Source organism: Microcaecilia unicolor, chromosome 2 (genome assembly GCF_901765095.1).
Source record: "Microcaecilia unicolor chromosome 2, aMicUni1.1, whole genome shotgun sequence".
Lineage (NCBI taxonomy): Eukaryota > Metazoa > Chordata > Amphibia > Gymnophiona > Siphonopidae > Microcaecilia > Microcaecilia unicolor.
In genome coordinates, this window is record NC_044032.1 from 190,633,855 (window position 1) to 190,646,922 (window position 13,068).

Consider the following 13,068-nt stretch of genomic DNA (forward strand, 5'->3'; position numbering starts at 1 on the left):
CTTACAAAGTCCATCTGTACTTTAACCCAGGGACTTGGTACCAATTCTTAAAGGAAAATCAAAAAGTCACAAGATAGGAGGCAATGACCTACTTACTATGGGCTGATATCTGGTTAAAAGATAGGAAACCGGGAATTGGACTGAATCTGAGTATCACGTGCCATTAACTTTTATATACAGTACATGTGCCAAACTTTACAAAACTGAAGGACCACGAGGAGATCATTTAATCAATTCAATTCTTGTATATCACTAACATCCCCTTTTCAGGGTTCAGTGCAGTTTACATTCTACGTGAGATAAAAGCCAATAATGTTATTGTGAGGTATGAGAACAATTAGAGACTACTGGTGTAATGCAGGAGACCAAAAACATTATAGGAAAGGATAATGGATGATACTAGGAGGTAGAAGTCAATTAATTGTTATGAAGCAATCTTTGGGAAGAGAAAGTTTTTTAGCCTCTTCCTGAAGCTAAGGTAGCTGTTTTCTGTTTTGATGACAGTAGGTAGAGAGATCCATATTTTAACTCCAAGTACAGGGAATAGAGCACTGACAATCTTCTGATTTTGAATTGTCTTTTAAAATGGTGACACTAGCATCAGTTTTTCTTTCAGTCTGTTAGACTGGACCAAACGTAGTGAAGTGGTCTTAGCCAGAAGTTCAGCGGTGAAACCCTGTAAGATTTGAAAAATTAAACAAGCAGCTTTGAACCTGTCTTTCTTCTAAGGGAAGCCAGTGCAGTTTGTTAAGATGAGCTGAAACACTAGTATATTAGTCTAGCAGCTGTATTCTGTATGATTTGCAGTTTTTTCTGATATTGATAATACCAAGAAATAGAATGTTGCAGTAATCCAAGTGAGGTAGGACTAACATTTGGACTAGTTCTGCAAAAGCTCTTTGGTTGAAGAATGATATGACTAGACATAGCTGTCTAACTTTGAATAGTGTTTTCTTCCATAGCTGGTTAATATGGGAAGAGAAGGTGAGTGAAGAATCAAGCAAGACCCCTAGTACTCTGGTTTCAGACTTGACTGTAAAGCTTTGACCATTGGACAAAGATACTGATGATGGGACCTCAACTCCCTGATTTCAGAGCCACAGGACCTTGGTTTTTTGAGCATTCAATTTCAGTTTATTGGTCAGAGCCCAGGTGGTAACACCAGTCATGTCATTTGCTACAGACTGAGTTGTATCTTTACTTGATGCTGTTACTGGTAAGAGAAGCAGGATGTCATCCACATAGGATAATACTAGTTCATTAAGACCCAGGTGTATTGAGGCAAGGGATGACATAAAGACATTGAACAGGATTGATGAGAGGAGAGATCCCTGCGGGACTCCCGCAGTTAGGAGACCAGTAGTTGGAAAGTTGGTTGTTTTGCTTGACAGAATAGCTTCAATTTGAAAGGAATTCACTGAACCATTTGATCACAGTCCATGTTATTCCTATGTGGTCCAGGAGTTCAAGTAGCAATGTGTGGTCAACTGCATCAAACACCACTGATATATTAAATTGGAGGAGAATTACTTGGTTGCCTTTGCATAGGTGTTGTTTGACACATGTAGTTAGAACTAGCAGCAATTTTTCCGTACTATGTGATGATCTGAAGCCAAATTGTGACCAGTGAAATATAGAAAACTTTTCCAGATAAAGAGTTGTTTACAGATGTAGGTTTCTAATACTTTAGTAAAAACGGGTATGCTTGCCACTGGACTGTTGTTTGCAGGTGATGTTACATCTAGCCCAGATCCCTTCAACAGTGGAGTGAGAACAATTTTCTCCATATCAGAAGGAAGAGAGGCAATTTAAACAGTTCATTGAGATCACTGAGTAACCAGTTTACTGCTTCCATAGGGATGGATTTGGGCATTGATCCAGGGTACCTTCTTTTTGTAGTGTCAGAAAGCTGACTTCCATTTGGATTTATTAGTAATATCTTTTTTCTTTCTCTATTGCTTTTCAAGGCGTCACCATTCCATTTTTAAGATAGATAGTTCCTCTGTAAACAAACCATGGTGAATTTCTGGATGTATTGATCTTTTTAGTGGTAAATGGAGCAATTTTGTCTGGTATGGCTTTCACTTTGGTATCTTAGCAAGATTTGATCATGTGTAGGAGATGAGGTAGTGAGGAAATCTTTTTCCCCCTTAATTCTGAAGTGATTTTATACTCAAGAGAAATAAACACAATTAGCTCTCAATCAATGGTGCAAATCCCAGGTTCAAACTAGCAGATAACCTGGCTTGGAGCAGGTGTAAATGCTAATGTCCAGATTTAAAAAAAAAAAATGTGTATATTGCCATTGGTAAATCAGAAATACATGCATGCCTTTCTGACCTGCCTACAACATTTTCCCTCGGAAACTGTACAAGTTGCTGATCGACACCTGAAAATAGTGCCTTTCTAAAATATAACTATTTACATGAATCATTCATTTACATGTGTAAGCACCTCTATTTACAAGTGTCAAGGCCATTCAAGTCTTCTAAAATGGCCTTCTTAATGTAGAGGAATAAGTAACAGGCGTAAATGTAGGACCCTCAGTTTTAGAGGCTTTAAATATCAACAAATTTTAAGCACACAACTTAAGTCTCTAAGGGGCACTTTTACTAAAAGGTGTTAAGCCCTTAATGCATGGTTAGAAAGGCTACTGCAGAAACTCATTAAGGCGTTTTGTGGTATTTTGCTGATTTTTATAAAAATATTTTTCAGAGGGGGCATGTCATGGGTGGAAAGCGGGTATTCCCACATTAACCAGCTAGCGTGTTAGGATCAGTGCACACTAACTGGATAACAGAGTTAACAGAGGGCACTTAGTGCTTCCTAAATAAGAGGCGGTAAGTGTTCCCCCCATTAACTCTATGTAGGTACTGTTGCACTAACAAAATTATTGCAATAAAATATATTTTTTTTAATCCCTTAGAAGTGCTGCATTAAATCTGGGCTTAGTGCATGGTAAAATCCCACATTATTACACGTTAAGCCCAGATTCTAACACAGTTTAATAAAAGGGCCCCTAAGCCAGCATGAAAATTCTCCTAAACTGAGGTGCATAAGTCAAGCTCTCAACTCTCTTTAGAAAGAGGATTCTTAGCCTAACTATTTTGAGTTTAAGCTCTGAAGAAACAATAGACTTACCAAAGCAGATCAGCCCAGTTGAGTCCAGTTTACTGCCATGTGAACATTCACAGTTGAAAGAACCGAGAATATTCCTGCAGGCTCCATTGATACACGGTTTGCCCTCACATTCATTTATATCTATAACCCACAAAAGACAGATATCATTAGAAGAACTGCAGATCATTTCTGGAAAATATGACTTATAAATGCAGCAATCACAATGACAGGACTCCACATTCAAAATATACAGGAAGACACCAAGAAAATCAAATAAATTGCAACACATTATTAACCACTTAACCAAAAGCTGTTGAAACGTTAGTCAAAATTAGAAGCTAGGTCAACTTAATCATTCAGATGAGTTCATCTCTTTGGAGACCAATGGATATGAACTGCCATGGAAAGTTCACCAGATATTTGTATAAGAGAACATTTTAGGAGCCTCCTATATATCAGAAAAAAGTCTCCCTCAGTTGCTTTCCCTTACACCTGCTTCCTCATGAAGTCTTCTCTACCATGTTCATTGTTTGTATGTATTTTCTTCCTCACTCTATCCCAATCTTGCCCCTTCATCTCCTCTTCACTATTACATTACTCTGTCTCCCTTACCATCTTTTTCATCCTATCATCTCCTTCTCCTCATGTCCTCTTTTCATTTATCCTTCCCCTATGCATCTGAAAAATGGACAGCTCCCAACCCCACATTCAAAATATTAAAAATAGAATTTGATATTGGTTGGCTATAAATCTGAGAGGGTTATTTAGAAGCAACTACACTTGTAAATGGAAACAATCACAAGAGTTGATTGCAAACACTTGCAAATAGAGACTTTTGTGCATATAATACCCATTCCATGCCAAGATTGAAAAGGGGTGTGGTAGGAAAGTTGCAGGAATCTGGTTTAGAAATACCATAAAGTAGACTTTAGGCTTTCCATTTTGCAATGAAAGTCATGTCTGTGTAAAAATATTGACATTGGTGTTTGCAACTGCCCCAAGGCATACACACGTGCCAGCTTGAAGAGGCAGGAGCACAGGCCAATGGAACCACTTTCTACCAATGACCCTGGACAACCCCTAACACACACCAACCCTTTCCTTCCTGTCATCCCCCAACCCCTTGCCTCTTATTGGGGTGTCTCCCTGGTATTTAATGATAGGGCAAGAGTGACCCCAGTCACTCCTTTACCTTTGGGTGCCTGGGTGCAATATTACATCTCTAACCTCTAGTGATATTCTCAAAATACTACCTCTGGGGGTCAGAGGTGCCATTTTTGAACTTGGGTGCTCAATGGGGCAGAAGTGTCTGAGGATCACTCCTGCTTTCCTGCCCTGCCATTAGATACTGTTGCCTTAGTATTAGACTGGAGATCACTCCTGCCTTGACACTAGGTACTAGACAGATAAAAGCAGGGAAGAGTTCTGGGGAGGATTATCGTTTCAGGGAGATCAAGGGGATGTCAGGGATTACCTGACCCTTTCTGAGATGACAGGCCCAACTTAGGGCCTCATATCTGTATTCCTGCAGCCAGAAATTCATGATGTTCCTGCTCTAGCAACACAGTTTCTGGCATTCCTCTATGTCCTTCTATGTATTTTACAAAAGGCTCCATGTTCAGCAAAGCCTTTTGTAAAATACTGTGAGACCTGAGATTGTCCTGAACTGGATATCTCAATTCTTCTCTTCACATTCTATCTAAAATGGGCCTTCAGATGTGAGAAATAAATCTAGCCAAAGTATAGCAGTGCTACTTGTCCACATTTACATACCATCAGGACAAATTTTTTAAAGTTGCGATTATTATGGAGATTACAAGATTTATTAACACCAGAAACTTTTTGGTTAGTTCTCCAAAATTCTATTTTTCCTCATTTTGACTATTGTAATGCCCTGTTTGTTGGTTTACAATCTTATGTCCTTTGCTTTGCAAGTAGCACAGAACTCAGTAGCATGTTTGGGTAAGGTATACTCCTAAATTTGATCATGTAACACCAGTTTTGGCCTCTTTACATTTGTTTCCAAGGATTCAGTTTAAAGTCTTGACATTAGTTTTTAAGGCCCTAAGAAATGAAACTTCCACTGTGATAGCCTCAACCCTAAAATTTATTGACTAGCTCGAACTTTAAAATCAGCTGACAAAAACATTCTTCATCCTTCCATATAATTAATCTCCATGGTCTTTGTCTACAACTTTTCAAGTGATAGGCCCATTGCTATGGAATGCATAACCCTTTTAAGTACCATAAGACTTCTACCTTAAATACCTCCAAAGGTAGAATGTACTATTGCTATAGATCTACTACTACTAAAATCTGCTAGAAATATAACAAAAAATTTAAAACAACCAAAAGGAGGAGGAGGCACTGAGCCAATGATGAAAGTGGATGCCCCCAGATGACAAAGGCTAAGCTATGAGCATATTGCTACAAAAATAAGGGGCGCATAGTTGAGGCTTCCTTATCCTCGAAAATTCCTCCTTGGTTGCGTATGACGATAAAGAGTTAAAAGTCTGTTGACTGCGATAAACCACCATAAGTCACAAGAGGATTTATATATTATTTATAGCATACATTGTGTGAACTATAACATTTTTAAAATAAACTAAAATATATTGACAATTCAAAAAAAAATACATATATATAATATACAATTCTGAAGTCATAAAATCCAATAAATTAAAATTAAGCTAGATTATTTCTTTGTTTTCATTATAGTGCCATTCTCTGCCTCTCTTCTTGCTGTCTTTTGACTCTTTCTTGCTTTGATTTTATTTACGTTTTCTATATATCCATTATTTCTCATGTTTCTGACATCTTGCTCTCTCGTTTCCACCCCATGTCCTTTTCCATTTCATTCTTCCTCCCATCACTATTTTTTCAACCCTTTCCTCTCCATATTTTTCATGTCTCTTCTCCTTCATCTTTAGTTATCCCTCCATTCTTTTCTTCCATCTCTCCCCTCCTGAAGTTTTTCACCCTTACTCCCAGACCCCTCTATGATTCAGATATCAGAAAGCTAAGTATTACTTTGGCCAACTGAGCCAAATGTGTATCACCTAATTCTAATAGTTCATAGGAATATTTGAAAACTTCTAGAATAGGTGTTTCCAATTATTTCCAAAATGTTTTACTGAAAATTGACCTCCTCATGTTTATTATATATACCACCTTGTATGCAACTTGTAAAGAAAGCAGGAACAATATGTTTTAAGCGATCACACACATTTTCCGCCTCCCGTCTGTGCAGCATCATAATGACTTTATATAGTGTTCACTATCTCTTTAGCATCCCATCACTTCTCCAGGAACATAACCACAGCTACTCTCTTACCTTCACAGGTGTCCGTTTCTGTCCTGAAAACGTAACCCTTGGGGCATGTACAAGCATAGCTTCCAGGTGTGTTACGGCACAGGCCATTGTCACACAGCAGCCTGTTCACTAAGCATTCATCAATGTCTGCAAAAGATCAACAAGGCATTTCAGAGAAATGAAATGGCATTCTGCATCTAAGCTAGTTTACACATACATTTCCATAGATTCAGGTTATGGAACAAATAGCAATGCATGCATCTTTGTTTTCATCTTCTACAGGCTCTGTCCTTTACAGGAATAAGAAACCAAGAAGGCAACCAGTCTACCAGATCCAATATGGAACAGAAGAAAGAAGCAGACCTTTTGAAGAAAAACAGTTCTTTTATTGGTTGTTCAAAGCTCCCAGGATTCACAAACCAATGCTCGACATGGCCATATTTCGCCAGACTGAGTCAGGGGCAATGAAAACCAGCTGATTTAAAACTACAAACTTCACCAATGCTGATTACAAATGTGTCTCTTCCTGAGTCCATCTGAAACACCAGCTGGCTTTTATTGCCCCTGACTCAGCCTGTGCTTCTGGTGAAGCATGTACATGTCGGGCATTGGTTTGTGAATCCTGAGAGCTTTGAACAATCAATACAAGAAAGGTCTGCATCTTTCTTCTGCCCTTTACAGGTTAGAAAAATAAAAATGAAACATTATCCAGGAAACATCCATACGGACATCCAGAATCGTTACAACTACAAAGAAACCCCATGAAAAAAAATATTAATTCTTAGGCTGCTGAATCTACTCTCAACAAACGTAGCAGGTGCACAAAAAAATAATAATTTGAGGGGAAAAGTGGGTATTTCACATGTTCATCCTCCTCATAGATGTTTCCCCACAGAGAACAGAAAAAAAAAAACCAACTGCTTACATAATAACACTGAAGATGGCAGCAGGTAAGCATCATCTGGCCCATCCAGACTGCCCAGTCATCTTTCTCTGTGGCTCTCTACCACACTGGTAGCATTCAAATCAGTACCAGCTTCCCTTCCTCCCAGTCCTGCATCTACAACTGCTGTTTGCAGCTGTCCCGGTGTGTACTCGGGTGGGAGCCCTTACTGCCATCTCAATGGGTGGCGGTAAGGGCTCCCCCCAAAATGGCTGCGCGGCAAGTGCTTTACATGCCGAACGGCCATTTTCTGCAGAAAAGAAAGACCTACCTTTTATCCAGCTGTTGTAAGAGGGGGCCTCAGCACGCGTCAATAACACAAGCCAACACCAGCGCAGGCCCCCTTTTGCTGCAACTTGGTAAAACGGACCCAGAGTTTGCAAGTTAGAGCATGTGTTGTTGAGCAGTGAGCATAATTTTACTGGCAGGCATGCTGGTTAATATTGACCCTCCCCCACCCCACCCCCCCATTTCACAGGCAAAAGGCATTTTTACTAGCAGAAAGGGCAGCTATGAATATTGCTCTCAATATGGAAAGAAAAACCCTGAAAATATTTTTTTAAAGGAGCGCTATTTACAAGTACAGTACTCGACATACAACCCGATTCTCATGGAGTATTACCCTACTACTTCACTGAAGGAAATAACATTAATATGCTGAAATTTAAGGCAAATCTGTTTTTTTGTATCAAAATTGAACATGCTTTTTCTCTCTTCCGTCACAATCCACGTCATACAGACACAGTTACTTACCAACACAGTTTCTACCAGAGATGTCTGTTTCATATCCAGTGTTACAATTACAACGATAGCTTCCGCGAAGGTTTTCACAAATTCCATTGGAGCAAATGTCAGGGTCCAGTGCACATTCATTAATATCTGTATTAAACCAGGACAGGGTTATGTGGCTATAATGCATCACTGAATTGCACAATTGTAGAAATCAGGGGTGTAGCTAGATGGGCCCCCACAGATTTAGCCCTGGCCCCCCTACTTTAACCCCCCCCCCGCCGCCGACCCTCCCCCATCACTATCGACCTCCCCTCCTGCCACCAACCCTACTACTACTACTACTACTTAGCATTTCTATAGCGCTGCCAGGGTTACGCAGCGCTGTACAAGTTTAAACATGGGGAAGGACAGTCCCTGCTCAAGAGAGCTTACAATCTAAAGGTAAAAACTATGTAGTCAGTGTAGGTATCAGGAATGGGAAGGTGGTTAGGCACCAAAAGCAAGGGAGAAGAGATGGGCCTTGAGTAAGGACTTGAAAATGGGCAGCGAGGGCGCATGGCATATGAGCTCAGGAAGTCTGTTCCAGGCAGACTTCCTGAGCCCATACGCCATGCGCCCTCGCCGGCCATTTTTTCAATAATATGGTTCTGGCCAGCTGTTGCGCTGCCGCCAAAATAGATCGCCGGCAATCTATTTTGCCAGCGACGTTCGATTATGCCCCTCCACGGAACTTTGTTCCCCCGCCGCCGCCAGATACCTTTTCTGGCAGGGGTCGCCTACCCCCACCAGCCGAAATCCTCTTCAGCGACGGTCTCCGGCGTGTTCTGATCTGGATTCTGTTTCTGTGAGTACTTTCTGAACTCCTGACGTTCGCACATAGGAATGTAGGAACGTACAGACGTCAGGACTCACAGAAACAGAATCCAGATCAGCAACGCGCCAGAGTAAACCGGCACTGAAGAGGACTTCGGCTGGCGGGGGTTGGGGACCCCCGCCAGCAAAGTTACCTGGTGGGGGCAGGGGAACATTGGCGGCAGCGGAGGGGGGGTCGATTGTGGCGGGGGAGGGTTGGTGGCAGCGGGAGGGGGGGGGTCAAAAGTGGCGGGGGGTCGATGGCACCGGTGGGGGGCTAAAATGTGCCCCCTTACCTCAGGCTGTGGACCCCCCTCCCGTCAAAATCTGGCTACGCCCCTGGTAGAAATGAAAAGCCATTACAATATGAAGTGGGAGGGTCATCACCTATCATTAGGTGCCAAGTTATAAAATGAGAGGGACAGTGCTTTGTGATAGAGTCCAAAAAATGAAATAACATAAAAGAGCATTACCTCTTCCATCCACTGTGAGACCTACACCACTGCTGCACAGACCCTGAAACTCCGCTGCCCCAGAAAAAAAAGAGACATTAGAAAATAATCAAGATCTATTGAGCACAGTAACACTTCATTGCATTATACGTCTCATACAATAGGTTCTAGTGCCCATTTTCAAAGCACGTAGACTTACAAAGTTCCGTGGAGGGGCATAATCGAACGTCGCTGGCAAAATAGATTGCTGGCGATCTATTTTGGCGGCGGCGCACCAGCTGGCCGGAACCATATTATCGAAAAAATAGCCGGCCATCTTTTTTTTTTGATAATACGGTTTAGTCCGGCCAAATGCCAGAGTTCGCCAGGTTTGAGATCGCTGGTTTTGTTTTTCAGCGATAATGGAAAAAAATGCCGGCCATCTCAAACCCGGCGAAATCCAAGGCATTTGGTCGTGGGAGGAACCAGCATTTCTAGTGCACTGGTCCCCCTGACATGCCAGGACACCAACAGGGCACTCTAGGGGGCACTTCTAAAAATTTAAAAACAAAATACAAATAGCTCCCAGGTGCATAGCTCCCTTCCCTTGGGTGCTCAGCCCCCCAAACCCCCCCCAAACCCACTCCCCACAACTCTACACCATTACCATAGCCCTTATGGCTGAAGGGGGGCACCTACATGTGGGTACAGTGGGTTTTGGGGGGAGATTGAAGGGCTCAACACTTAGCACCACAAATAAGAGGTGGGGGGGGGGGGGGGTGGACCTGGGTCTGCCTGCCTGGAGCGCACTGCACCCATTAAAAACTGCTCCAGGGACCTGCATACTGCTGTCAGGGAGCTGGGTATGACATTTCAGGCTGGCATAGAGGCTGGCAAAAAAGTATTTTATTTTGATTTTTTTTAGTGTGGGAGGGAGTTGGTGACCACTGGGGGACTACGGGGAGGCCATCCCCCATTCCCTCCGGTAGTCATCTGGTCAATTGGGGCTTGGTCGTGAAAAGTAAAGGACCAAGTAAACCCAGCGAAATTCTGCTTAACGCCACTTTTTTCCCATTATCCGCGAAAGCCGGCCATCTGGTAGCCACGCCCATGCCCGCCTTCGCTACACCGCCAACACGCCCCCGACATGCCCCCTTGAACTTTCGCTGGTGAGGCGACGGGAAAGCGGTGATGCTGTCAAAAAAGCCGCTTTCCATTATACCGATTTTGCCGCTTTTGAGAGATCGCCGGCCATCTCCCGATTTATGGCGGGAAATGGCCGGCGATCACTTTCGAAAATAAGCCTGATAGTAACCTAAATAACTTTGTAAGTCTGTATGCTTTGAGAATGAGCCTCAGGTCTATATAATTGAGAAGGAATATATTTTGTAACAATGTATTAGAGATATGGGGGCCCTTTTAACAAGATGAGCTAAAAATTGGCCCATGCTATATGATGAGGCCACTTTTAGGGGCCCTTTTACTAAGCCGCATAAGTGTCCACGCATGCCCAATGCGTGCCAAAATGGAGTTACTGCCTAGCTACTGCGTGGCTCACGTGGTAATTTCATTTTTGGGGCGCATCCAATTCGCACGTCTGAAAAATAATTTTTATTTTCAGATGTGCGTATTGGGCACACGTCAAGTGACATTTGATGCGTGCAGGTCATTACCGCTCAGTTAGTGCATGAGACTTTACCGATAGGTCAATGGCTGGTGGTAAGATCTCAGACTCAAAATGGACACACAGCAATTTCCATTTTGCCGAATGTCCAGTTTCGGAAAAATTTTAAAAAGGCATTTTTTTGCAGGTCCATTGAAAAATGATTCTGCACGTGCCCAAAACACGTGTCTACACTACCACAGGCCATTTTTCAGTGTACCTCAGCAAAAGGACCCCTTAGTGTGGTGGTAAAATAGCCGCATTCGTATTTTTTCCCGTAATGACAACTCACTAATTTTCCAAGTAGCGCATGGCCATCGGCGTGAGAGCCTTTACCGCCACCTGTTTACCAGGCAGTAAGGGCTCCCACGCTAATCCCATGCTAATCGGGCAGCTCACGGCAATGTACTTGTGCTACCAGATTAACGCAGGGCACGCCTACGTTCCACCCACAGACATGCCTCCCACGCTAAAAAACTTAAAACCTATTTTTAGCGCAGGAGTACTGTGCGGTGATCGGCATACTACAGCGGGATGTCTCAGCGCAACCCGCAGCAGTGCTTTTTGGTGCTTAGTAAAAGGGATCCATGAATTGCTAAGTGCACAATTGTCTTGTTTTGATTTGTATTTTTTAAATATAAATCCTCAATATCAAAAAGAGTGTTGCAATCAATCACTTTTAAAAATGAACAGATAACAACAGTCCTGAACTAAAGGGTGGCTGGACAAATAGAAACAGGTGACCCTTCTCCCAAATATTCTCCAACATGATTATGAGAGGCTCAAGCATCCACTCAGGCTTACGGCAGCATCATTTCATCTACTAACAGATATACGATACTGCCAGAAAAACAAGTACAAGCTAGTGACTTGCACAACCCACAAAAGGCCTGCTGCCTACAGATATACGGAATGTCTTTGTTAGGAACAATATCGTAACAATTCATTCGAGAGAGATGGGAAGGCAGCAAGCTCTCTTGGTTGTGACATAAGAACACTGGAAGTTTACCTGAGTTTTTGCCAGGACATGACAGGCAAGGTTCTCCAAAGCCGTAATCCGGATTGGCACAGCAACACTCAGACTTAGTCACAGCGCCTGGGAAACGGCGAATGCACAGTCCCTTTTTGATTCCTCCATAGCATGCACTACGCATGTGGGTATCTAAGAAGGGGTACCAAAGAAGTAAAAAAAAAACCTATCAAACAACATTATAAAATTAGACAATGGCACCCAGAAGTCAAGTCACAGAAAACGCTTTCATCTAAAAAGTAATACTATGCTGAAGGTTATGAAAGAGTCTGCTGTGAAAACAGAACTCAGACCCTGTTTACAAAGGTGCACTAGTGTTTTTAGTGCACGTTAAAAATTAGCGTGCGCTAACCGTGCAGACGCCCACAGCAATATTATAGGGCATCTACATGGTTAACGTGCGCTAAAAATGCTAACATGCCTTTGTAAACAGGGTCCTAAGAGAGTAACAAGTGCCTAGGTTAATAGGGCAGAAAGGCATCTATTTTTGCTTATTTTATAAAGATACAGAGACATCTGTGTGTCTTTCTATAATACTAGCACAAATCCTGCAGAAATCACACCTAGGTTGAAGGCGAGAACAGAAGCAAATGTGCACACATCATATTTTATAAAACAATTATATCAAAATATTTATAAATAGGAAGGAAAAGATTTAAAGAGCTGAGTTGATCACAGCGATCTTCACTTTATCATTGGCAAAAACCTTCCCAAAAAAATATTTATCTTTTTTTATCAAAATTTTTTGTCCAATAATTTATCAAACAATTTTTTGTGTAGTACAATCTGTGCTATCTTCTAGTGTTCATAGTCCAACAATTACTGGTAATGCAAAAATAAAAGCACTTAACCCAGTAAAATACATATAGCGTATAGAGTGAACATCAGAGCCGTTTCTTTAGACTCTCCATACCCCTGGCCAACGATGGCCAGCATTTCGCTCAGCTGCTTCAGTATCCCAGATGGCGGGGCAATTTTCTGCAG

At 42.0% G+C, this 13,068-nt stretch overlaps 1 protein-coding gene across 1 annotated transcript in view; it reads right to left on the reverse strand.

Annotated features, from left to right (window-relative positions):
* The window catches only part of FBN2 (fibrillin 2), a 526,098-nt gene that overhangs the window by 295,941 nt on the left and 217,089 nt on the right, over positions 1-13,068 (reverse strand). The window contains 5 exon segments of the mRNA XM_030191959.1: positions 3,142-3,261; positions 6,455-6,580; positions 8,130-8,255; positions 9,434-9,487; positions 12,064-12,216. Coding sequence (XP_030047819.1) covers positions 3,142-3,261; positions 6,455-6,580; positions 8,130-8,255; positions 9,434-9,487; positions 12,064-12,216 — 579 coding nt within the window.